This window comes from Vipera berus (genome assembly GCF_964194415.1).
Source record: "Vipera berus genome assembly, chromosome: 1".
NCBI lineage: Eukaryota > Metazoa > Chordata > Lepidosauria > Squamata > Viperidae > Vipera > Vipera berus.
Genome location: NC_138202.1, coordinates 212,068,299 through 212,094,803, shown reverse-complemented (window position 1 = coordinate 212,094,803; position 26,505 = coordinate 212,068,299). Strand labels below are relative to the sequence as shown.

At 38.3% G+C, this 26,505-nt stretch overlaps 1 protein-coding gene across 13 annotated transcripts in view; it reads right to left on the bottom strand.

The window, feature by feature from the left end:
- The window catches only part of PUM2 (pumilio RNA binding family member 2), an 84,604-nt gene that overhangs the window by 8,058 nt on the left and 50,041 nt on the right, over positions 1 to 26,505 (bottom strand). For 7 of the 13 annotated variants that reach the window (XM_081316783.1, XM_081316794.1, XM_081316791.1 and 4 more), the window contains 7 exons: positions 23,571 to 23,714; positions 17,470 to 17,751; positions 14,670 to 14,906; positions 7,222 to 7,489; positions 6,569 to 6,698; positions 1,439 to 1,573; positions 417 to 554 (listed from right to left, as the gene is read on the bottom strand). In XM_081316783.1, coding sequence (XP_081172909.1) covers positions 417 to 554; positions 1,439 to 1,573; positions 6,569 to 6,698; positions 7,222 to 7,489; positions 14,670 to 14,906; positions 17,470 to 17,751; positions 23,571 to 23,714 — 1,334 coding nt within the window. The remainder of the gene's footprint in view (positions 1 to 416; positions 555 to 1,438; positions 1,574 to 6,568; positions 6,699 to 7,221; positions 7,490 to 14,669; positions 14,907 to 17,469; positions 17,752 to 23,570; positions 23,715 to 26,505) is intronic. The other 6 variants (XM_081316792.1, XM_081316795.1, XM_081316793.1 and 3 more) reach the window with 3 other exon arrangements.

The window sequence follows — 26,505 nt, the reverse complement described above, 5'->3', positions numbered from 1 at the left end:
AGTAATTAGAAATTTACTCAATCCAGGAATGGAACATTCCATCTCCCAGCCCTAATAGGAAGTTCTGCATACTGCAGTAGTACATACAAAGCTAAAGCATCAAATGGACCATAGCAGCTCCTAGAAAAATCTTTGAGTGATAAGTCAAAAGCAACGGGAATATTGAAAGTTTTGAAATTTGTATTTCATAAATATCTATAACTGTAAACTGAATAAACTAAACAACACTAAACTACTTTCAGTATATGCAGGAAGAATTACAATACAGGCACCAAGTAAAAATCTCTTCTGGAATAAAAGGCTATACTGTACAATACAAGTCCAAAGCTGAAGTTGTATGCTTGCAGTTAGCATTTGCCTAAATTATGAATTATGGAAGTCATTCTTCATTCACAAAATAATAAATTAAAAATTACCTGTCCTTTGAAAGCATCAATAATAAATTGGAGTGATTGTGGCTGAACACATTCTATACATTTTTGTACCACATGATTTCCGTTTTGATCCTTAACACATTTTAGGACATGACCATCTAGTTCCTTTACCATTTCATTCTACAGGGAAATAACATGAGAGATCAAGTTATACGTGTCTTTAATTGATGTTCCTCACACAAAATACTTCTATAAACAATTGTCTAGATATAAATTAAAAAAAATAATTGTCCGTACCATGTTTCCCCCTGGTCTTATTTTTTTTTCGCCTCCAAAAGAGGCACCAGGTATTATTTTCAGGGGTGTCTTTTCCACTCACCTCACAGCAGTGTCACCGACAGCCCCACTCAGCCGGCCTACTTCTTCTGCAGCCGAAGGAGCAGCATCATTCTGCAGCTGAGAATGGAAGCTCTGGCCTGCATTTCACCCTCAGAGGCCTTCTGACTGAGAAATACTGGCCAGGGGATGCCGCAGAAGTAGTAGGCCAGGAAGGAGAGGCAGGTGTCGATTCATGGAAGGCCTGGTAAGTGGGTGTGGGGGGCAGCTCCACTCCCTGCCCTAGCTTGATTTTTAGGTAAGCGCCTCGACCCAAAACTAGGGCTTATTTTTGGGGTAGGGCTTATATTAGATCCACCCCCCAAAATCAAGCTTGGGTTTATTTTCGGGAAAACAGTAGCAGCTAGCTAAAGGTTTGCTGGTATTAAAATGTGAAGTAGGTTAGTCCTGGTTAGCATTCAGATGAGAGACCACCAGAAAAACCCAGAGCTGAAGACTAGACTGAGGAGTCAAAACAATAACTCAGAAGAAAGCAGTAACTATCCACATTGCTGGATTCAACCTATCAACCAACTAACCTATATAAAGTCAACAGAATTCAGAGTATTCTTAAACTAAAAATTAGATTACTATCATAACCTAATAAGTTATAAGTATATTTCAGAACTAATCAAAAGGGATTATATTTTGATTATAAATATAAGTACAAAAATATTGATCTAACTTACAATTACCTGCTGGTCAGGTGAAATAGACTCTAAAGCTTTCTGAATGACTCGACACCCATACATCTGTAAAGCTAATGGGAGAACATGTCCACGAATGCGCGTTGCAAGTGCTAACTTCTGGTCAATGCTTCCAAACTACAATGAAAGTGAAAGCACTGTTTAAAAAAAATAAACTTTACATGTTCTTCTGCAGAAAATTACAAGTTTAAAAACTTCATGAACATCATTCTGTATTGTTAGCTACTTTATCATTTGTTATTACTAGGGTCTCCCTTATGTCTCTTCCCAAGGATTTGTATTTCACCACCTGAGAATTAACTGCACATGAAATTTGCAATCTCAGAAGTAAATCACTTAGTGAAGGAACTCCAAATTCAGTTTTCATCTATACAAGTTGTTGTAGAACTACAACTCTCAGCAGGCCCAAGAAGTATGACCAAAGAAGGAAGATGCTAAGTGTTGTAGCATACAACATATGACTTGGGTAAGCAAAATGGTTCTACAGTGATGCAGCTTAATTTTTAATGAATTTTAAATTATTAGACAGAATGTCTTTCTAATATAGAACAAGTGAAACAAATCCTTTTGATCTCACATATAATATAAATAATGCCGATCCTCTCAAAAAAGTTATGATTTAAATAAGTCTAATTCTTCGAAATATATATACAATTGATGCTTTCAGGACGATATTGATTAGGATGGGGAAATTGTTCCTTTTCTTCTAGGATTTTCAAATCTTATGGAAGTGATGAAAGGGAGATTTCAGTTTGTGTTTCCTGTTTACAGAATAACAGAGGAAGGTTTCTATAAGCAAGAAACCCAACTGAAAGCTAGTATGGCCTGAAATTGTTGCCTTAGGTAAGAACAGGGGATCTTAATCTTTTTGTACCATCCACACCATTCAAAACCTGGAGAAATATTTCCCAAGGGTTCCATGGATTGGAAGCTAAGACCCCTTGGGTTTGGAGGTATAAGATGTTTAATTTTTCAATATTAATCTAGGAACTACTCTTAAAAATTGAGACCCGGAATGTAAGTGCTTCAAACCAAGGATGTGCAAAAGTTTGGAATAACTATGCAGTGTTTTTGAGTCTAGAACTTTGCTTTGAGTTTGAGACCAAAATTGGTTTTGTACCACATTCTTAACTGTTCTAACATTAATGATTAACTTAAAAAATCCTCTAAGCCAGGGGGGGCAAACTGCCGGCCCGTGGGCTGGATGCATCACGCTACAACTGCGCCTACCCCATTGCCGGCAATGGGGAAAAAATCATGATACGTCGTGACACGTCACGTGACGTCGCAAGTTTGACACTCGTGCTCTAAGCTAAGGAAAACTGGAGACTGCTTTAGTCAACAAGTAGCAGGCACAAGTTCCATCACTGCTGCTATTGACTGGAGCTGGTGAAGGAAGGAAGAAAAAAGACTGAGAAATAGTCAGTTGAGCACATGTTAAGTAGTAATATCTATTTGTGATTTGTGACTCACAGAGGCAATCTTGAGTTGGCAATCAAAGATACAACCATAGAAATTAATTGTTGAAGAATGGTTACTTGCACAGGTTATTATTCCCTTCCCACTCTATTCCTTATAGTTAATAATGTTTATTTATAAGCAGTACAGGGGACAGTTCAGAAGGGGAAAGATAGGGAACTCCTTCTAATTTACATCCATCTTACATATCTATATCTCTAATCCACACCCCAGGTCCTGCTTGCTTATTTAGGAGGAATTAAATTAGATTGTCGGAATATAGCACAGAAACTGCATCAAGGTGATGAATTTCTCCCATGTGGCAAATGAAACGCAGAGGATCATGGCTGTACTCAGAGCAGCTAAATCAGCTAAAGCCCTAATAAGCAGGCATATAAATAGAATGAAGGCTACTGCTAAGCTTGTAAGCCGCCCTGAGTCTTCGGAGAAGGGCGGGATATAAATGGAATTAAAATAAAATAAAATAAAATAAAATAAATGGGTTCAGGTCACCAATGGAAAGGGCAACATTTATTTTTTTCCTCACTTGGCAGGAAGTCCTGATCTAAAAATGGCCACTTCCAAAGTTACCCTGTAGAAGCTGGTATTATCACTTGGAAACTTATGGGGTACAGTGAAATTACAAAGTAGTTCTTTTGCAGGGTTTTTTTTAAAAAAAAAAGAGAGGAAGAGTGAAATCAGTATTCTGATTCCTGCTTTCTGTGCACATGCAATAGAAGTCTGCCTTGTTTAAATGACTGCCTCTGAGATGGGGGTATACAAAATGGCCAGACAGAGGCAGGTTTTCCTAGTGAACTATAATAAAAATTCATCTTCACATTTGTCTACCAATTGATCTAAATTAATACAGATTCTGCTCATATCAATTTCTTTGAACTTCAGTTGGATTCTGAAGAAGGCTACTAATGCAATCTACTCACTGAAGTAGCTATGAGGAAACAAAGAAAAATATCATAAACAATAAAGTTCTAAATGTGGCCCATGCAGAAGTCAGGAGATTAGGCTGTTGCCAGGAGGCACAGCACAAATATTGAGGCGTATTTCAACTCTGGCATCAGTGGAAGTCAGGGGACCCGATCCAACAGCGAGTTTCCCTTGGCAAGCATAAGAATGTACCCCATTGTGCATGAGGAAAAAGGAGGGAATTTTGGCTTCTTATGCAAAAGGGTACAAGAGGTACAGTCGCAAGAAAAAGTATGTGAACCCTTTGGGATTACGTGGAGTTTTGCATGAATTGGCCATAAAATGCGCTCTAAACGTCATGTAAATCACAACAATAGAAAAACACAGTCTGCTTAAAATAATACTACACAAACATTAGCTGTTGTCATGTTTTAATTGAACATAACATGTAAACATTCATAGTGCAGGGTGGAAAAAGTATGTGAACCCCTAGCCTAATGACTTCTCCAAGAGCCAATTGGAGCCAGGAGTGAGCCAACCTTGACTCCAATCAGTGTGATGATATTGGATGTGTTGCTGACAGCTGTCCTGCCCTTTAAAAACACACACCTGTTTTGGGTTTACTGGTCTCAAGAAGCACTGTCTGATGTGAACCATGCCTCGCAGAAAAGAGCTCTCAGAAGACCTACGATCAAGAATTGTTGACTTGCATGAAGCTGGAAAGGGTTACAAAAGTATCTCCAAAAGCCTTGATGTTCATGTGTCCACGGTAAGACAGACTGTCTACAAATGGAGAAAGTTTAGCACTGTTGCTACTCTCCCTAGGTGTGGTCGTCCTGTAAAAATGACTGCAAGAGCACAGCGCATAATGCTTAATGAGGTAAAGAAGAATCCTAGAGTGTCAGCTAAAGACCTACAGAAATCTCTGGCACATGCTAACATTTTTGTTGACACATCTACAATAAGGAAAACATTAAACAAGAATGGAGTACATGGGAGGATGCCACGGAGGAAGCCATTGCTGTCCAAAACAAATATTGCAGCACGTTTGAAGTTTGCAAAAGAGCACCTGGATGTTCCACAGCACTACTGGAAAAGTATACTGTGGACAGATGAAACCAAAATTGAGTTGTTTGGGAAAAACACACAACACTATGTGTGGAGAAAAAAAGGCACAGCACACCAACATCAAAACCTCATCCCCACTGTAAAACATGGCGGAGGGAGCATCATGGTTTGGGGCTGCTTTGCTGCCTCAGGGCCTGGATGGATTGTTGTCACTGATGGGAAAATGAATTCCAGAGTTTATCAGGACATTTTGCAGGAAAACGTACGACCATCTGTCCGCCAACTGAAGCTCCGCAGAGGATGGGTGATGCAACAGGACAATGACTCAAAGCATGCAAGTAATTCAACAAAACAATGGCTTAGAGTCCTGACCTCAACCCGATTGAAATGCTGTGGCATGACCTTAAGAGAGCGATTCACACCACGCATCCCAAGAATATTGCTACACTGAAACAGTTTTGTGAAGAGGAGTGGTCCAAAATTACTCCAGATCGTTGTGTAGGTCTGATCTGCAACTACAGGAAACGTTTGGTTGAGGTTATTGCTGCCAAAGGAGGGTCAACCAGTTATTAAGTCCAAAGGTTCACATACTTTTTCCACCCTGCACTGTGAATGTTTCCATCTTATGTTCAATTAAAACATGACAACAGCTAATGTTTGTGTAGTATTATTTTAAGCAGACTGTGTTTTTCTATTGTTGTGACTTACATGACATTTAGAGCGCATTTTATGGCCAATTCATGCAAAACTCCACGTAATCCCAAAGGGTTCACATACTTTTTCTTGCGACTGTAATCTCCTTGGGTTTGCGTTGTAGCATTTTCACAAGCCAGAAGAAGTGAAATGGAAGAACACTGTTTTAGTCATCATGGCATGCGTCTAGCCAGGTTCATCCAAGGCACGTGACATTCCATGCCTCATGTTTAAACATTGCCTTGGTGGAGCAGCTGGTTTTTCTGAAAAACAGTCTCTTCCTATTGAACTTTCCAACATGCCACTGGAAGGTAGTTAAGAATTTTCTCACCCTCTGACAACAAGTAGTCTCACACACTACCTAACAAACATGGCTAAGCCCCACCGACCAACCAGTGAATATTAGAATATGCTGGTTCCGAGACTATATGACGCTGTATCAAATGTGATATCTAACTGCTCAGAAACAACATTTTTGTCTACCTGACATGTAGATATATTTCATATTTGTCAGTTTTGTGCTATGGAGAAGTTAAGAGTTCCTGAATTATAATACTGCTACTTCTATATATTTTATATGTTGTGTTTACTTTTTAATCAATAAAGTTGTCCGGTGTCCATGTGGATTATAGATAAAGAGTTAGTAACTATCCTATTCAGGTTTTAAGATGTCAAGTACAAAAATTATACATTATGCATATGTATTAGAAAGCCTCACGCCAACATCCAGAAAAATCTATTTTTAATGTTGCATTGTTTATGGGTTGTGTTACTGGTTAATCCATTGCTGAGGATTATTTACTGAGTTCTATTCTGTTTAGAGCAAAAATGTGCATATTTAACTTTTATTTTCATTGCTTGTTAAAGTAATTCTGTCTCTAAGGTTTGTTAAGTTTTCCATTCCCGAATAATCTTCTATTTCAATACATTCATGATTAAAATTTTAAACAATATTCTTAACATATTTACCTCAAAGAATTTCTGTATTACATAGTTTCCAAACACATCTGTCATCAGCTGATACGCTGCTTGCAGAATTTCACTAAACAACATTTGACGCTCAGCTGGAGTAGCTCTCTCTAATTTCTGTTGTATAAATCTGTAAATGTCAGAAATGTACATGCCAACATAAATAAGCGTAACAAGTATTCTAAAGCTTTTCATGTACAATAATGATGACTATAATCAATGAAGCCAACAAGAAACTGAATTCCATATACACCTTCAAAATTCTATTTCAATTATTTTGTGAATCAAATACAGGAAACAGTAAAATAAAAGCTATTTTTAGATTGCGTTGGAGCAAAGTTAGGTACAGCTTTATTGTTTACAACGTCAATCTAACTTCAGTGGGGTACAATTAATTTAAGTGGGCTCTGATTCACTTTGAAAAAACAAAATTTGACCTCATATGGTGCAGCCCATCTTGTAATGAATGCCAACTGAATCCCCAAATTTAGGCCTCTGGGTACACTTAAGAGTGAATAAATGTTTAATAAAAATTATTAATCACATGTTGAATATTAAATATTAATATATGCAACATTCAATATATTTCCCAAAGACATTACTAAAAGAAACATATACTCTCCTATTTATTCAGGAGAGCTATATATGCTTACCTAGAACCATGCTGATCCCGTGAAAATTCAACAATATGGCCAACAAGGTCTCTTAGTTGAAGGTTAGGAAAGCGATTATTTCTGAAATCCTCCAGTAGTCTACTCCGCCCAGAGGGCATAATGTCAGACCTACTGTAACGTAGTCGTGAGGGAGGAAATAACTGGCTGCTTGAGCTGAAAAGACTGGAGGTATTTGTAGCACTGCGATACTTGGCTTCTGCTCCAGGAGCTGCTGAAATATAGCGACCACTACCATTGGTCAATCCCCCTACAATGAAGCAGTTTGGTTAGTAAGACGTTTTAAGTATGCTTTACTTTAACTGCACTCAAACTAAGGAAAGCTAGAATTAGTTTCTCTTCACTTTTTCTTAACTTCTAGTAACCAGATGTTACTTAAGAAGAAAGGAACAAAAGACTTTCTGGTTGTTCCTTTTTATCCTAAGTATTATAATTTAAAAGTTGAAGTCTAAAAAGCAACAGCTGAAGCAACTCTGAAAAAACAAATCCAATATATAAAAAAATCAGCAACAAGTTTCTGGATATTAATGTTTTTGCATAAAAAGACATATGATTTTAATTATTGATCAAGTTGTATGTATATTAATTAAATTACTGCTTTTAAATCTTCTCACATGGTCTAAATAACTAAATAACTTTTCACATTAAATAACTAATTCTCTTCTCCTGACAATACGTTTTACTCCCTTCTAAGGAATTACAATTAATAAATTGGCTAAGTTACAGATTTGGAATATTCTATAACACACACACAAACATATAAATGCTTTTTATCATAACTCCAAAACCTGCTCAAACTAAATCCTGCTTTTATCTACTTTACTATCACTTAGATCAAAATAACATCTCAAGCACCCCTCCATGCTACTTCCTAAACAATCCATTAAAATTATTCTTTTTACCAATATGCTCAAGGCAGTTAACATAAAATGTACATAAACGAGCAAGGGTAAATAAAGCATTTCAATAAATAATAACAGGTACAACTGTGGAGTCTTTGGTGATATCTGAATTTGGATACTTGCGTGCAGAAATTTCATTACCCAACTAGGTAACATCATCAGTGCAAAGTAAATGGGGAGAGGACTGCTCCCAGTTTATATACAGTAGCGTGCTCTGCCAGTTTTGGTGGGAGGGTAACTTCTTTTATCACCCCACCACACTCATTCACACTGATGATATTATCTAGTTGGGAAATAAAATGTCTGTAAGCAAACAGCCAAGCTCAAAGACCACCAAGTACTTCACAGTTCAATCCGGAGTTACATATATTCAATCATGTCCTCAATCAAATAATTGTTATTGATTAAATTTGAAATACTGGCAGACAAGATGTTTTCATCTATGCGTAGAAGCCAGCATTCAAAATATGTTAATTCAATGCATATTTAAAATCTATGACAAACACCTTCCAACTGAATCACCATGGCAGCAATCATGTAAATTAACAGATCAGATGCGGAAGTACAGAAATTTTCTTATCTATCTGGAATACAGGGGAATGGGCACATTTTGATGTAACTATTTTAAAAAAAAGTGTGTAGGGGAGAAAAATCTATTATGTAATACTAAAAATATATGATTCTAAGTAATTTGGATTGCGTCTCTAATTGTCCATGAAAAGTGATGTTTATATTTCTAACAAATCTCTGTTTTAAGATAGATGGGACTGCATGAGTCATACAAACAAAAGATTCTCGTCCTTCTAACAAACTTCTTTGTAAATACCAAAAGATTGTCTTCCAATGTATTCATGAGGATGGCTCACAAGAATCACTCAGTATTTGGGGGGGGGGGGAAGAAATCAGTTGTTCAATACATTTTCTGCTTGTTTAACCTTTTGCTCTAATTTGTTTTTGTTTTTTTTAAAAAACATAGCCATACCATACTAAGCCGTGGTGGCGCAGTGGTTAGAATGCAGTGCTGCAGGCTACTTCTGCTGACTGCTGGCTGCCAGCAGTTTGGCAGTTCAATTCTCACCGGCTCAAAGTTGAATCAGCCTTCCATCCTTCCGAGGTCGGTAAAATGAGGACCCAGATTGTTGGGGGCAATATGGTGATTCTGTAAATGGCTTAGAGAGGGCTATAAAGCACTGTGAAGCGGTATATAAGTCTAAGTGCTATTGCTAACATGTACGTAACATAAAATTAGTAGAAGTTAACTTCTTTACATCCTGCTTTTAAAAAAGGGAATAGCATGGGAAATGGCACAGCTATTGAAAACTTCTGGAAATTCAATACAGGCAAGCTCACAAGAAAACTTTTTTGGGAGAGAGGTTAGGCAGCTCAGGAAAAGAGAGGAGTTAATTTTATCTAATTGAATGCAGCACCAAAACATCATGATATTAAGAGTTTAGAGATCACTCCTATAGTAATGCAGTTGAAACAACTCAAGTGTTTTGTAAAATTTGGAATATTGATTTGTGATGGACTAGCAATTTCCATCATGAAATGTATTCTATTTATTGTCTTATAAAAACTATTCTGCTACAGAAAACAAATTCAAAACTAAAGATTAAATGCATTTTACGAAGTTAAATCTCTATAAACCAAAGGTTATATTAACATTTAGTAACTTACAACCTAAAACTCTAGTTTCAAACAATGGGATAGGAAGAGACTCCTGGATGAATAGAAGACCCTTCTACTTGCACCAAGAGGAGCTCAAAATTGTTCCTTCTTTTCCCTCTGTACCATATCCCACATAGTTGCAGGGGGAGCTCCAAATCCACAAAGATGTCTTTAGAAGCACCTATTCTCTCAGAAAATTCTATGTACCGATGTTTTTCCTGAATCTGCCCAACTTAAGACTTCACTTAAACTATTCAAACTACTCAAAACTACCCACTTATCTTTTACAGAAACATGACAGCGATGTCTATCTGATAAATTTAAAAAATCTGCCTTTGCATTAGTTATTTGAAAAGGAAGACTATAGAAATAGCTGTGTGTCTAAAACTAGATTCCAAAGATTGTTTGTGCTCCTTTTCTTAAAGTACTGACAAACAAAACTAATACTTTCTTGCTCTGGAGATAATGAGAGAGGAAACGTATTATGTGCATAAGGATATTAATTCGCCCATAGGAAGATTACTAGTTGAAATCTTGTCCAAGTGCATTACATTCACAATGTAAAGCCCAAAGGTGACAGCAAAGTTCATTTAGTAAATAGAGTAAAGCATTATTTAACATTTGCAATATTTCAGTTACCTAACTGCATCCGCAGTAATAAGATTTTTATGGGAATGAAATTCTTATGGATTTAATGATATAAACAGCGCACACAATCAAGGCAAAATAAACAAATCAGGACTACCTTGCACACAATTTGCTTTGTTTTTAAGCAAAAAGTCATGAACTAGATATTTGTAATTTTTTATAAAATGTATGCAATTATAAAATCTTATACCAGAGTTAACCAAGGTTACTAAAAACATATGCCATGTGACCGGATATGCATCTAGCACATGATAATTAATGTTATTAAAATATCTTACTAAACTTATTCGGAAAATTGTCCCTGGAAACAATTTTTTCTATTAATATTTGGCAGTTTTTATTAAGTGTGAAATAGATACAAGTTTACTTTCATTTTATTTTTTACAAAATCCAGACTTAAGACTTTCTATAAAAGTCATGAATAAATCCATTTTATCATCATCTTCATAATTATACAAATAAACAGATAAGTTTATGAGAAGAATTAAAACTCTGAAACACATGGAAAGACCAGGATAGAACAATGGGAGGCATAACATTAGCAGAGGTGGCAACAGCTTATTGGTCCAGGTGGAAATGGAGCAAGGAAAGGCAAAGAAGCAGGGAGTGAGCAAAAATGCTGCAATAACAATTAATTTAAGCAGGTAGAATAAAGATTAATACACCATGAAAAGAAATGAATTTTATTCTGATATACTTTTAATCAGATTAAAGCTTTAGGAGCCATGGTGACACAGTGGTCAGAACGCAGTACTGCAGGCTAACTCTGTGCACAGTCTGGAGTTCAATTCTGACCGGCTCAAGATTGACTAAGCTTTCCATTCTTCCAAGGTCTGTAAAATGAGGACTCAAATTGTTGGGGGCTATATGCTGATGCTTAGAGGGGGCTGTAAAGCATTATGGAAGACTTTTTAATTTTTAATTTAATTTAGAAAATTTGTATCACCGCCTACTCGCACATGGTGACTCAAGGTGGCTTACATCAACAAAAAACACCCTATAAGAAATAAAATAATAACCTCCTACTCCCCCACCCCAGCGATAGCAAATACGTTATAAGTCTAAAAGGTATTGCTATTAGCTTATTCTGTCTAGCACAGGCATATCAAACTTGTGATGTCATGTGACGTTGCGTGACGTCTCGTGACTTTTTCCCCATTGCCGGCAATGGGGTGGGCGTGGCTTTGGCCTGACGCATCTGGCCTGCAGGCCGGCAATTTGACATGCCTAGTCTAGCAGAATGAAAATGATAGAAATAGACAGCTAAAAACCTCTTTCTGTGGAAAGAGCAGTCATGGCAGGAAATTTCTCCCTACTTTTTCATCTGACAACAATTACAAAAAGTTAACAGAAAATGATCTTTATCTTTAACCTATTTTCGGAAATTAAGAGTTACCTAGCAACAATGCTATGAGCCCTAGGATATGTGATTCTGCCCGATCAGATATCAAGGGAGACTTCCAATGCTCAAAAGAAAAATCCACTATTGAAACTCCTCTTTTACTACTACAGAATTTCTGAGGTTGACCTGAAGCCTTTGGCCCAGGATATCTTAGTTTTTAGGGGTGTACAAAGCATTCAGAAGCACGAGGAAGTCATATCTTTTTAAAGTGTTAAAGAAGCAACATTCTTGGCTATGATTCATGCAGCTGCTATAATAGTTTCCCTTCCTATTGCAAATCTCTGTCCATGCAAAGATGTATTCCGCAGGACTGCAGACATAGGAAGGATGTGTATCAAAATTATTTTCTTTTTGCTCTAGCATGGTAATATAGTTATAGAGGGAGGGAGATATTTTTCTATTAGAAGACCATCACGATCAGAATTCTGCTAAGGCGTGTGATTTTGCTGGAGAAAGAGAAAAGATGATGGGTCTATCTTGCAATCTAGACATTATTTAATAGAGATTTGTTTTCAATAAAAACATACTTCTGAACTTTTGAGGATTTGAATAATGCTTGTTTCCATAAACTATAAATAAAATGTGTGCTGATTTTAAATACGCCATGTATTTTAATATGGCAAATGTTTTAAAATGTTTAAATCAAATATTAAAATATTTTTGGTTTACAATGTATCACCTAGTAAATTATAATGTGGCACATTTTGCAATTTTATTAAGAGATAAACACATAGATAAACACATGACCTCCGATCATTCCGCCGGGGCCTGAAGACCTGGCTCTTTGAGCTCTCAGGCCCAGGCTGAGGAGAAATTTTTAATTCGGGTTTTAATGTATACAGGGTAATTTAATATTTTTTAATTGGTTTTTTAACTTTTGTATGGTGGATTTTTAATTCCCTGTAAACCGCCCTGAGTCCTCAGGGAATAGGGCGGTATATAAATGCAACTAAATAAATAGTTCTTGTGGGAAGTCTTAAAAATATTTTTCAGAACGTGTACTTTATCTAAACCGTCTCAAGAAGCTGATTTTAGAACTCTATGAATATAGAATAACATCAGTTGATGGCTAGCCAACCTTTGCAATATGTATTTATTTTAAGTCAGCTATTTTTCAAAGTTTACACAGAATCAGGCTTTTGCACCTAAATGATATTTACTCCGTGTTTTTTATAATGATGATCAAACACAAAATCCTATAGCAGACATAGTGAGTAAATGGGTCTATTGCCATTTTAAATGAGTTAAAATTGTTTGCTATAAATTAATTTGAAAATTTCTGCCTATATGGCTGAGAACACCAACTTAAAACTGTTACTGGAATATCAGAATCCAGTGGATGTTCCAAGTCCAGCATGGAAATAAGCAAGGCTGAAATGTTTGTGCATTCATCTTTTGCTCTTGTATATGACCAGTCAGAAACAGAATAGGTTATACAGTAGAGTACAAATTATGTGCAAAAACTAATAGCTAATTCACAAAAGGTATATTCTAGCATTTATTGAAGAATTTATATATCATGTATATATCAGACAAGTGAAATTGGCTATTTATTTTTGAAGCCAGGGGTACATTAATTTTGATGAGATGTTATTTCTCTTGAAGTAATATTAGGATCAATATATATACTTCATATAATCTTCAATTCTGGATAAAATCCAGACATCCATGTGCATAAAAGACATAGGAAAGATGTGTATCAAAATTATTATCCAATCTGCCTTAGGATTCCAAGAGAACTTGGAGACTTGCAAAGAAATTTTCAAGAACACTTTTCCTTTTAACTGGAATAAGTCTGTATGTATGACCATTTATAAGTACAACTTCATCTTCTACCTATTCCATTTTGTTATTGAAACATTATTAAGTCCATTTTGTTTATGCAGGCGTGCACTTGAACTAAATTGTATTTATTTGGACAATGTGCCGTAATTGAGCAGATTTAGTTTAAGAATGTTATATGATATGTGAATTTTGAAACATTTTTAGTAGCCAAATTTGAGATCTCATTTAGAGTGAGAGACCTTTCGCTAGAAAATGCCTGTCCAATAAAGCATATAAAGTGATTTATTCAAAATTTACACTAAATACATAATTCATAATAGGGAATTATATGACTACATACTGCAAAGCATGCCACGGAATAATGTAATTTTAACATATATTAGCCAACAGTATCATCTAGATATAAACCATGCCAATATATATCCTTACAGGTTCAAGCATGAAATTACTACAGGTGTATGGAAAGGACACATTACATATAGACTGAATGCCACTATTTCCCTAAAGCCTTTCATTATTATTTTTCTTTGTTTTGAAAGTGAATTTGTAAAATGTACTGTGAATTCATTACTCTGTTGATTTAAAAGCCGTTTTCTTTACTGTATACTTTGCCAAGCTTTGTTTTTTTAAGCCCAGATGCAAATCTTGTATCATTACCATGTACCAAACATTAGCCTAAAGCTGACTCCATTAAAAAAAAGATGCATGATTTACAGTTATAGATAAAAATATATTTTTGCCTGTCATAAAACAACAACAACAACAACACAACAACCCACTCTTATTTTTCTAAGTATCAGGATTTCATTTTTATGTGGCAAATCTGTCGGGCCAACACTTTGCTCCCAAAGCTGATCACTCTCAAAGACCAATCAGTTAGCAACATACTGGGACTAGGCCCCCTATACAGTGTTTTACCAAAAAAGCAGATTGACATCTTTACCCAACATAAAATATTGATATACATATAAAAATACATATACACACAAACATATACAAACAAAAAAGGGCTTTGTTGTTTTTACCTAAATGCAAACTGGATGAGGATCCATGTGATGAAAGTGATGGCGGTGGCGTAAGTGAATGTCCTGGAGTTTGGCTTGGCAGAGGCATGCCTATTGGGCTTGGAGAGGAGGAAAATCCCAGACTATTGTAAAATGGCTGCCCTATGGGTGCTAGGCTGCTACTAGATCTTTTGTACAAGTCAGAACTAGTAGATAGAGACTCTCTCCTTGTGGCACTACTACTTGCAGAACTGCCAACTGAAGAAGAAATAAAAAGACCCTATTACATACAGTGTCAACCAAAGAAAACCTAGCCCCAACCTACAGCTGGGCAATACAAGATATGATCATATTCGTTATAACAATCAAGTTATGCTAGAGACAATTACCGTGATAACCACACATGATTTAATAAATCACAAATGAATACAAGCATTCCTCAGATATGGGAAAGTTTTGAGCAACCTCCAAGTCTTGATTCACTCAGGACTTAGTCACATTGTCACAGTATTTGGCATTCTGGAGTCAGGCTTTGGGACCAATAGTTAGCCATGTCTTACGTGTATGTTAATACAAACCAATGGAGTTGAATCTTAAGTGCAAATAATTTCTGCAAATGTCTGCAATTTTTCTTTTGAATTTAAAAACTAGCTGGAAAGGGGAAACTACTCAAGTCACATTCTAGGCATGCAACAGAAGTTTTTATATAGAGATAGCCTAAATAATAAATTCCTTCATCCTGTTTTATAGCTCTTACTAAAATTACCCTTAGATTCTGCACTCTTCAGAAATAGATTTGTTGGCCACACATTCTTGGTTAACAACAAATAAAGGAATTCAATAAAAAAAGTCTAAGATACTTTGAAGGCAAGTCTTAAAATGATTTGGATCACAGACAGAATATAGGGATGGGTGAACAAATATAAATAACAAAATTGGATGTGTTCATAAAAGTATGGTTTAGAAGTTTAAATTAATAATTGTTATAATTGTATATTGATCTTACAGAATGCTTCACCTGAGCAATTTAATCAATGTAAATCTTGAAATACCAGTTATTATGAACATTGAGCTGTTTAGCCATATTAACAATTTTGCATCCCTATTTAGCATATGTATATTTTATTTAGAATTTTTTAATTTCAGTCTAATACAGAAAAAAAGAAACTACAGTAATTTCTAAAGATTAAGATAGCATAGTGAGCCAATTAATTTACTGAGCACTAAAATATGGGGTGGATGAATTGTTCTTTCAAAATTAAAATGAAATATGGATTGATATTTTAAAATCCTGATTCAGCTGTCAAGCTCACTAGGTGACTGACAAATCACTTAATTTGATCTACTTCAGAGAATCGTTCTAAGAGTAGAAAGGAAAGTTATTCTTTTTTAAAAAAAGTATTTGAGAAATTTAACACTTTAAGACTAGTTCAGAATAACTGTATTCCATTCTAAATGCAATGAAGGAAAAAAATGAGTGTGGTACAAAAAAACGATGTCTTATACAGTTTTTAAAGAAACTAATTATGGATTTGAATAAACTTATTTGTATAAAAGCCAGGATTTGTTTGAGTGGAATACTCATATTAATTAATTATTCATAAAAATGCAGAAAAACTGCAAATAAAGACTACAATTTAAAAATTATTTTAAGGATATTATTCTCTTTTAAGTAAAAAAAATCACAAACTTCATCCTTGATTTTGCCATTAATAACTTTCAATTAAAACATGTAATGAATGACTATGCATTTATTAGATCCTTTCTTTTTATAGTGTTTTTTTTTCTATTTATTAATTTCAGTGGACATCAACCAAAATACAAATTCTACAAGACAAAAAAGTGATGAGGAATTGCTTATAACAGTCAATATGAAGAGCTTTAATAAGTCCTCTAAATATTTTAAAAAATTGTTTCACATGGGACATTTTCCAAGATCGAGGTGTGCAAGCTCACTTTTATACAGTGCACAAAATTGTGTGTGCTTCTTCATGCCTTTGCCTATGCAAAATAAACAATTCATACATTATCTGCGTCAGTATATGTAGACATGTTCTCCAGTGAGAAAACAATTTGCACAATCTAAGAACTTTATGAATTTTTTTTTTAAAAGGGGGGGACTATGTACCATCACACTGTGAATAAGGTAGTAAAGATTATACAATAGAAATTATAGCAAATGACAAAGATTTGGCATCTCTGAACAATTTAAAAAAAAGTATACCTACTGCAAGGTGTTTGAAAGACAAATGCTACATGAATTCCAAGAAAGCTGCAAAAGAAGATCTCTTGCTTCCATATAGAAGCAAAATGTCTTCAAGCAGGAAATGGAAGCCATATGCTTCTACTCTCTCATACTGTGAGATGTCTGGCTTAAAGAGTGAAGAATGCTCAACATATTCCTCCATGTGTTCTTGAGAGCATCCTTGTAACACTGAGCAAGGAAACTATTGTTCACTTCCAGCAACAGTCCTCCTGATAACTGACCCAGCTGGAAAGAGGTGGAAGGAAAGCAAAAGGATATTTCTTGCCCACCTCTGGGACAAAAGTAATCCTTTTAACACTTTACATGAGCTTGAATAATAAAATCATGAGAGCACAAGATTGGGCTATTTAAAAAGCCCTAAAAATGCAAGTTACCTTTTACAGTCAATCATGCAAGTTGTTCCTCGTATACAAGATCTGCTAGGTCCAACTGTCTTTCTTTCAAATCCAGAGATAGAAATTCGGTGCATCCAAATAATTTAAAGAAAAATTATTTGAATCACATCAAACCATGCAAAATCTTCCCTGTTTTCTTCCTTTAAAAGTAACAACTTACCGGTTGAGCCAAATCCACCAAGTGCAGACCCAATGGCAGCTCCCAAGGAGCTACTACTTCCAAAGCCAAGAGATGTGTTTCCTGGTTGACCAGGACCATGTGAAAAGAGTGAACTGCTCTGAGAATTATTGGTTAAAGTATTGTTGCCATAAAATGAATTAGACTGTAGACTGTTGTTTGTCTGCTGTTGCTGCTGTTGAGGCTGAGGACCAAGGGGCCGAAAAAGCCCATTTGTGGTTCCTGTGATATTGTTTGCTGTTCCTCCAGCTGAAGCTGCAGCAGCTGAAAGACACCATGGTTTTCAATAATCAGTAGGAATGCAGAACATTTCAAGTTTTAGAAATAGGGCACTATTAACATTTTTCATAAAGGCAAATTTTCATTATGATGCCTAAGAAACAATATTGGGGTACATCAGTATCCTGAGAATGCTGTCTTAAATAAATGGGGTTGCTTCACTTAAATGGTTTCAGTCTTCTTAAAGTCTCACACCCTGTGATGGACAAATGCAAAGATCAGTGCTGGGCTCTGCCAAATATTGCTAACAGTGTTGAGATTTTCTAATTCTAAATTTTTAAAATGCCAATCCAATGGCCCTTTGATTTGTTTTTCAGCTTTAATATGTGTATCTATATGAAGTTAATGAAGTGAAACGTTCATGCTGTATGCTAAGTATAAATACTACATTGTTTGTTTCTTAAGCGACACTGGCAGATTACCAAATGCTTAAAATACAGGCCTCAAGTCAATAGCCAAGAGAATATGTTTGCTGCTGTTGCTATACAATTATTAGTAGTACTGTGTGTATGCTCATAGCTGCTTTTGATTTTTTTAAAAAAAAAACATTCCCTTTGCCATTTTTTCCCCTGTAAGCTAGGTGATAGGTAGCAGTCAGCACGGACTATCATTTTATTTATGTTTGTGGCTCTAGGAAGAAAATCAAGGGAATGCAGAATAAGCTTCTTACTCCATGAGTTCCTAAGGTAGAACATTGCAAGCATTCCACATTTTGTTTCTTTTGAACACAAGTCAGCTTAGAATACAACATACTTAAGCTGTTTTAATCAGGGCCCAAAATAAAAATAAAAGTAGTCCTCGAGTTACGAGTGTAATGGAGTCTGCCCATTCCACTCGTAACTTGAAAATTCGTAGAGTGAATTTCGTTTGAGGTACGAGATTACTCCCTTGCTCGTTAAAATGCATGAGGCTCGTTAAACGAACATGAGGTATTTCAGGGTGGGGAAGGCTATGGAGGCCTAGCGCTGGAATGGGCCCCCAAGGCCTCCCCGACCTACTTAGATACCGCATGCTTCCCTCTCCCTTCCTGCTGTGTCAGACTCACCTGGAAAAGATCCATCTCCCCTCTGCCGCGATTCCTGCTACCGCCCGGATTTGAGGCCGGGAAACATTTCTGCACCCCTCCCCCCCCCGCAGCCCGATCCACACTCCAGAGGCCTTTTCCAGTCCGCTGCTGCCCGGATTTGAGGCCCAGGAACATTTCTGCACCACCACCCCCGCAGCCCAATCCGGACTCCGGAGGCCTTTTCCAGGCTGCTGCCGCCCGGATTTGAGGCTGGGGGAGGTTTCTGCAGCTCCCCCGTGGCCCGATTGGGCCTGGAAAGCGCCTCCAGAGCTCAGATCGGGCCGCAGTGGAGTGCAGAAGCATCCTCTGGCCTTAAATCTGCTTGGCAGCAGCCAGGAAGACACCTCCAGAGCCTGGATTGGGCCGTGCAACTTCCAAGGGCCTGATCTAAGTCTCAAAGGGTTTTTCCTAGCCATTTGTGTCAGGAACGGAGGTTTTTTTTTTGGGGGGGGGGCTTCTGCATGCCTCTAGAGGTTGGATCCAGTCCTCGGAGGACTGCTACAAGAAGCCCCCTGAAACCTCAATTCCTGATGCAAACGGCTAAGAAAATGCCTCCTAGGCTTGGATCAGGTCCTTGAAAGCTCCGTTCCAGGCAGCAGCAGCTTGGAGCAGTCCTCTGAGGGCTGGATCCAACCTCCAGAGGCATGCAGAAGCCTACCCCAGCCTCTGCTCTGGCCCGCTTGGAGGAGGGCTCCAAGGCTCCGGGGACAACTGGGTCACTTTCTCCCCGAGCGCGGCGAGCACCGGTGGGCTGGACGTGGGTGGGAGGGGCCTGACGTTCTCCCTCAGTTGAAGGCTTCAGGCTTTCTGTCAGGCATAAAGGAGTTGGGGACAGGAGCAGGAGACAGGCAACTTTTGCATAGAGAATGAAAGTTTCTGTGGTCCGTGATTTGGCACAACTTCACGGACTCCAGAAACTTTCATTCTCGGCGCGAAAAACATTTCCAAGCCGACTCTCCTCTCCCTCAAATGGAAAGAAACCGCGGCAGAGAGGATTTTTGCAAGCTGAGTCTGGCATGGCAGGAAGTGAGAGGGAAGCAGTTGTAAAGAGTGGAGGGAGGGGAATAGGGTGAATGTTGCAGTGCCACTGAAGTCGCTCGTAAGGACGAACAACTGCCGTGGTGCTGCAATATTCGTAACTTCAGGACTTGCTTGTAAGCACTAGGGGGCGCTCATCACGTAATTCGAATGAGCGTTAAGTGAATGCTCGTAACTCGGGGATCACCTGTATTTAATATCCCCTACAAGTTATTGTGACAGGAGCAATATACTATAATGTATATAAGAAAAATTACAGATATTAAATTCACCTTTCAGTGTTATACTAATACTGTAATAATATGGTCGATGGTTGTCTTTTTCCAGAGGCATTAAGAAATGTTAAGACATAATCATGCAGTTTGAATTAAAAATAATAATTAGCAGTCAATATAGACTATAAAAATATGTTGACATATAAAAGAGAGGAGAGCCAGAAGGCCAACTTTTCTTTCCCCTCTGTCAGATAAAGATTAATTTAAGTGTAGACAAACTGAATGTAATGTATCAAAAATTTATTTGGGCAGATCAAGCATAGATTCATCCTGTTATCTTTTCATCCTGTTATCTTTTCACAATTCTTGAGTTAGATTAACTCCAAATTGGGGGGTAATAGTCAAGAAGAATATGATCCTTTGAAAAGTAAATTTTATTCTAAATTATGTTAATAAACCTGACTTTCACACCCTGGCAAAAAGCAGGACAAGCACAAATCATATAAATAAGCTTCAACTTCTGAACTGCATCTCCAACAATAAACAAAAATTACAGCACTTTGAACATACAGTTACAAGAAAAAGTATGAGAACCCTTTGGGATTACGTGGAGTTTTGCATGAATTGGCCATAAAATGCGCTCTAAACGTCATGTAAGTCACAACAATAAAAAAACAGTGTCTGCTTAAAATAATACTACACAAACATTAGCTGTTGTCATGTTTTAATTAAACATAAGATGTAAACATTCACAGTGCAGGGTGGAAAAAGTATGTGAACCCCTAGCCTAATGACTTCTCCAAGAGCTAATTGGAGCCAGGAGTGAGCCAACCTTGACTCCAATCAGTGTGATGACCAGGGGTCTTCAAACTTGGCCCTTTTATGACTTGTGGACTTCAACTCCCAGAATTCCTCAGCCAGCTTTGCTGGCTGAGGAATTCTGGGAGTTGAAGTCCACAAGTCATAAAAGGGCCAAGTTTGAAGACCCCTGGTGATGACATTGGATGTGTTGCTGACAGCTGTCCTGCCCTTTAAAAACACACACCTGTTTTGGGTTTACTGGTCTCAAGAAGCACTGTCTGATGTGAACCATGCCTCGCAGAAAAGAGCTCTCAGAAGACCTACGATCAAGAATTGTTGACTTGAATGAAGCTGGAAAGGGTTACAAAAGTATCTCCAAAAGCCTTGATGTTCATGTGTCCACCGTAAGACAGTCTACAAATGGAGAAAGTTTAGCACTGTTGCTACTCTCCCTAGGCATGGTCGTCCTGTAAAAATGACTTCAAGAGTACAGCGCATAATGCTTAATGAGGTAAAGAAGAATCCTAGAGTGTCAGCTAAAGACCTACAGAAATCTCTGGCACATGCTAACATTTTTGTTGACACATCTACAATAAGGAAAACATTAAACAAGAATGGAGTACATGGGAGGACGCCATGGAGGAAGCCATTGCTGTCCAAAATAAATATTGCAGCATGTTTGAAGTTTGCAAAAGAGCACCTGGATGTTCCACAGCACTACTGGCAAAGTATACTGTGGACAGATGAAAACAAAATTGAGTTGTTTGGGAAAAACACACAACACTATGTGTGGAGAAAAAAAGGCACAGCACACCAACATCAAAACCTCATCCCCACTGTAAAACATGGCGGAGGGAGCATCATGGTTTGGGGCTGCTTTGCTGCCTCAGGGCCTGGACGGATTGTTGTCATTGATGGGAAAATGAATTCCAGAGTTTATCAGGACATTTTGCAGGAAAACGTACGACCATCTGTCCACCAACTGAAGCTCCACAGAGGATGGGTGATGCAACAGGACAATGACTCAAAGCATACAAGTAATTCAACAAAACAATGGCTTCAACAGAACAGAATACGCCTTCTGGAGTGGCTCAGTCAGAGTCCTGACCTCAACCCGATTGAAATGCTGTGGCATGACCTTAAGAGAGCGATTCACACCAGACATCCCAAGAATATTGCTACACTGAAAGAGTTTTGTGAAGAAGAGTGGTCCAAAATTACTCCAGATCGTTGTGCAGGTCTGATCTGCAACTACAGGAAACATTTGGTTGAGGTTATTGCTGCCAAAGGAGGGTCAACCAGTTATTAAGTCCAAAGGTTCACATACTTTTTTCACCCTGCACTGTGAATGTTTCCATCTTATGTTCAATTAAAACATGACAACAGCTAATGTTTGTGTAGTATTATTTTAAGCAGACTGTGTTTTTCTATTGTTGTGACTTACATGACGTTTAGAGAGAATTTTATGGCCAATTCATGCAAAACTCCACGTAATCCCAAAGGGTTCACATACTTTTTCTTGCAACTGTATCTTAAATTCATGCTTTACTATTAATTCAGTAAATACCTTTACTTATCTAGAAAACATCTGTGCAATGCCCAATTATTTAATGCTAAAAGAAAGGAAAATTTTCACTACTGGACCATTTCTCCATGTCCCAACAACAGCATCCTAATCAAGATTTCTTAAGGTAAAACGGCTACACAGATTTGTATAATATTTATAACAAATATACAAGTAGTCCTTGATTTAAAACCATTTGCTTAAGAACACTTTGCATTAATAGACAAAAAATATTTTACAGTGTAAAGTACTTCCATCGCAAAGCATCACCTCCTCGCGGCCAAATGACCAAGATCTGGGTGCTTCCCAATCTGTTTCTACTTGTGACCGGCTGTCAAGTTCCCTGCAGTCACGTGATTGCTATTTGCAACCTTCTCTGCTGACTTTCTCAGAAAATCAATGGGGAAACTGATAAGGAAGGTTGTAAGATGCTCTTGCACTCTTAAAAGAATTTGAGCTCTGCTGCTTGGACTTGAAATCTAACCAGGCAGGAGCTGAAATCCTTTAGCAGGCAGCTTTTTTTTCTGTTTTGCAGCTTCTGAGCTCAGAGACACTTATAGATAGCCTGCACCAGACCTCCTAGGCTTCCAATCCTCCTTAGCTGGGACTCTGTCCGCTTAATGCCCCGCAAAATTGCTTAAGGGCAACAAACGGGATTGCCTGAATTGCTGTCATTGAGTGTAACATCTTGCTTAACAACCGCTTCACTCAGTGACCAAGATTCTGGTCCCAATTGTGATTGCAAGTTGAGAACTACCTGTATTCTTTAACGGATGGAAATAATTTATTTTAACTATAGCAGACTGAGACTATTACTCATTACTCTGTTCACTGTTGTTTCATCCAGACATTTTTTTTACACTATGCCACAAATAAAAAGAATGGGGAGTACTTCTGAATTAACCTTAAAAAAAACACAGAGTAACTGAAATCTTTTCTGCCTCTGGGACAAATGACAGAAGAAATGTCAAGAGAAATATCCTAGATGAGAATGTTCCTGCATCTATGTGTAAGAGTGGCAACAAATAAATATTCTGAATGATAATATCTAGAAGATTGCAAAGAGGGAAAAGAACCCTTTAGACCATTTTAAAAATAAAATTGCAAAAAAGCTACTCACCTGCTTGTGCGGCCGCAGAACTGATGATAACAGGTGCTGAAGCCACCAACCTGACGGGTGCTCCAAGTCCAGTTCTGGCCCCTGGACCTACCACCAAGGCACCTGTCTGATCATAATAGGCAGTGGGGGCTAGCACTTGATAGCCTGATCAATACAAAACACACAATCTAATAAGTTTTGGAGTGAAGATTTTATTTTGCAACTAACTGGCTATTTTAATTTTGAGCAAAGTGGTAGATGTCATCTGTTTTCTAGAACTGAAAATCCTTATTCTTTTTGTACTTAAATATACTCAGTACAGTATGCTATATATGTTTTAGTTCAAGGCTAAATAGATTAATTCCAGACTGAACAAATAAGGCCACGTATTTGCCCTTCCCTCCTGCCTTCATCTAGTTATTCATTCATGTGCCATCACATCACACTCTCCTGGCAACTTCTCCTGATCTTTCCAAGCTAGGAGAAACATGCAAGATAGATCCAGATCCTTTTTCTTAGCCAGGCAAACTCAACCTTTCAAAAGGAAGCATTAAGGTAGCACTGTTCCAAAGCAGAATATGTAAAAAGATGAGTCGTAAAACAGTAACAGATGGAACTATAAAAGAATTAGAAATGCTGGCTACCGTAGCAACACTTTTACTGGGCCAGCTGAAGTCTCTTTGAGTTTCAATCATTTCATCAAACAAGTTGCTCAAGGCAAAAAGCTTACTGCAAAGAAGAAGCAAGCACATGCTTTTAGAAAAGGGGTGTCAAACTCGCAACATGACACGACATATTGCGACTTTTTCCCCATTGCCGGAAATGGGGTGGGCGCGGTTTCAGCATGATGCATCAGGCCCGTGGGCTGGCAGTTTGACGCCCGTGTTTTAGAGTTTCCACTTTATGAAATGTACTTTATATATTACAGCTATAAAAGTCAAAGTTATTTCTAAACTGTGCAAGATACAAAGATTATTGGGGAGGGGGAGGGGGAGGATAACCTAGGCAACTCTTAAGTTTTCTTATGGACAACTTTGTTTTATCTAATACTTGAAAAACAGATTCTAACCACCCCAAAAAGCATTAGTAAGAATAAAGCAATATTGTAAAAAAGGTTCCTGACAAATCCACAACAAAAGACCAAATTGGGTTATTTTAATGAGTCCCTGGTAGCAACATATGCCAAGTAATTTTCTTGGTGAAAATGGGGAAGCTAATAACTATCTTTAAGTTGAGCCCAAGTAATCTAAGCTTTAAAAGTTAAAATCCTAACTTTAAATTGAATTTGAAAATGCGATAGAACATATGCAGCTGGAGTAATATCATTATCCCATGAATGATCAGCAGGTTTCAACCATTATTTGTGCAGCCCTATTCTGCAACAGGTGAAATTTCTGAATTATCACTGAAGGTAGCTTCAAGCAGAGCACATTAAAATTATCCATTTCAAAAATCAATCACCAAAATATGCATATTGATAAGCCCTTTTCAGGTAGGACAGGGATACTATTCCCACTGTGTAAAAAAGCAATTGTCACAATTCCCATAAGTTCCCCCAATATAGTGTCAAGTTACACAGCACTACACTGTGGTTCATTCAGGGCAAATAACACCAAACTATAGCCACAGTAATTCCTTTATCCAGATTGGTCATTTTATTTGAATATGCACCTCAAAAGCTTCTAGAGCTCCCCAAAGTCAAAAGGTAAAAATGAAAGATACATGATTTTCTAGATACTGTTGTGCTACAGTTCCTAGCTCCGTGGTGGTGAAACTGCGGCATGCGGAGCCCTCTCTGTGGGCATGCGCGCCGTTACCTCGGTCCTAGGTCTTCAGTCCCGTCCATGAGCAACCTGCATCAAAATCTCCCCAGGCAAGTGGCTTTTTAAGCTGGGTTTTATAAAACCTTTTCGCTTTAGGCCTCTGCCATCTTATTCCAAAAAAAAAAAAAAGTTCAATCAATCAATTTCAACCTCATGGGAAAAAAAAGATCTCACAAAGTTGGAATTGATTTCCCCCAAAAAACTTCGTTTTCTTGCAAGCAGCAGTGGCGGATCGCAAAGGAGAAACGGCACGGGGCTGGGAGTCAGGTAAGGAAAGAAAGGCAATTTCTGGGGAGAGCGAGGATTTCTTTCCTTACCTGCCCCACTTGTTCTGAGGCTACTTTCCGCTCAACCGCGTTGCTCTTGCCAATGGCCCGACTGCCCACTTCAGCGCCCTCCCTCCCCGCGCCTCCGGCGCTCCACCTGCTGCTTTGGTGACTTGTAGGCAGAGCTGTGAAGTTTTCTCCTCCGTCAAAGAACTTCACAGCTCTGCCTGCACAGCCACCAAAGCTGTAGCTGTTCCATGGTTGCTTTGGGCCGAGCCACATTGCAGCAGCATTGGGCGCAATACATGAGGTGGCAAACAGCCACGTCAAGCCGAAACCGTCCATTTGCCGCCGCACCATGAGGCATACCAGTTCCTTACCTCCGCCCAGCTTGTTCTGCAGCCTCATGGCAACGGCATTGGCTGCGACATGCAAGGTGGCAAATGGCTGCAGCTGGCGGCAAACAGCCATGTCATGCCAAAACCAGCCATTTGCCACCTCGCACATCGCGCCCAATGCCACTGCCACGAGGCCGCAGAACAAGCCAGGTGGAGGTAAGGCACTGGTATACTGGATCCCCCCTCCCCTACTCCGCCTGCTGCTGGAGGGCTGGCCTGGTATTCGCAGCAGGCTGTGGAACCCCATAGTGCGCCGGTTAAGGAGCCGGCAGGCTGTGGCTGCTGACGGATACAGTTGGCCCCTATGCGCTCACTGTGTGCGGGGGCCGATGGTGTCAGGCAGCAGCCACCCCAGCCCCTGCTTTGCCTTGCGGCAATGGCACCCCTGCACTGCACCCTGCCTCGCCTCACCCCGAAGGACGAGCCTCCTGCCCACCGGCTCACCCACCAAAGACCCCCTGGATCTCCC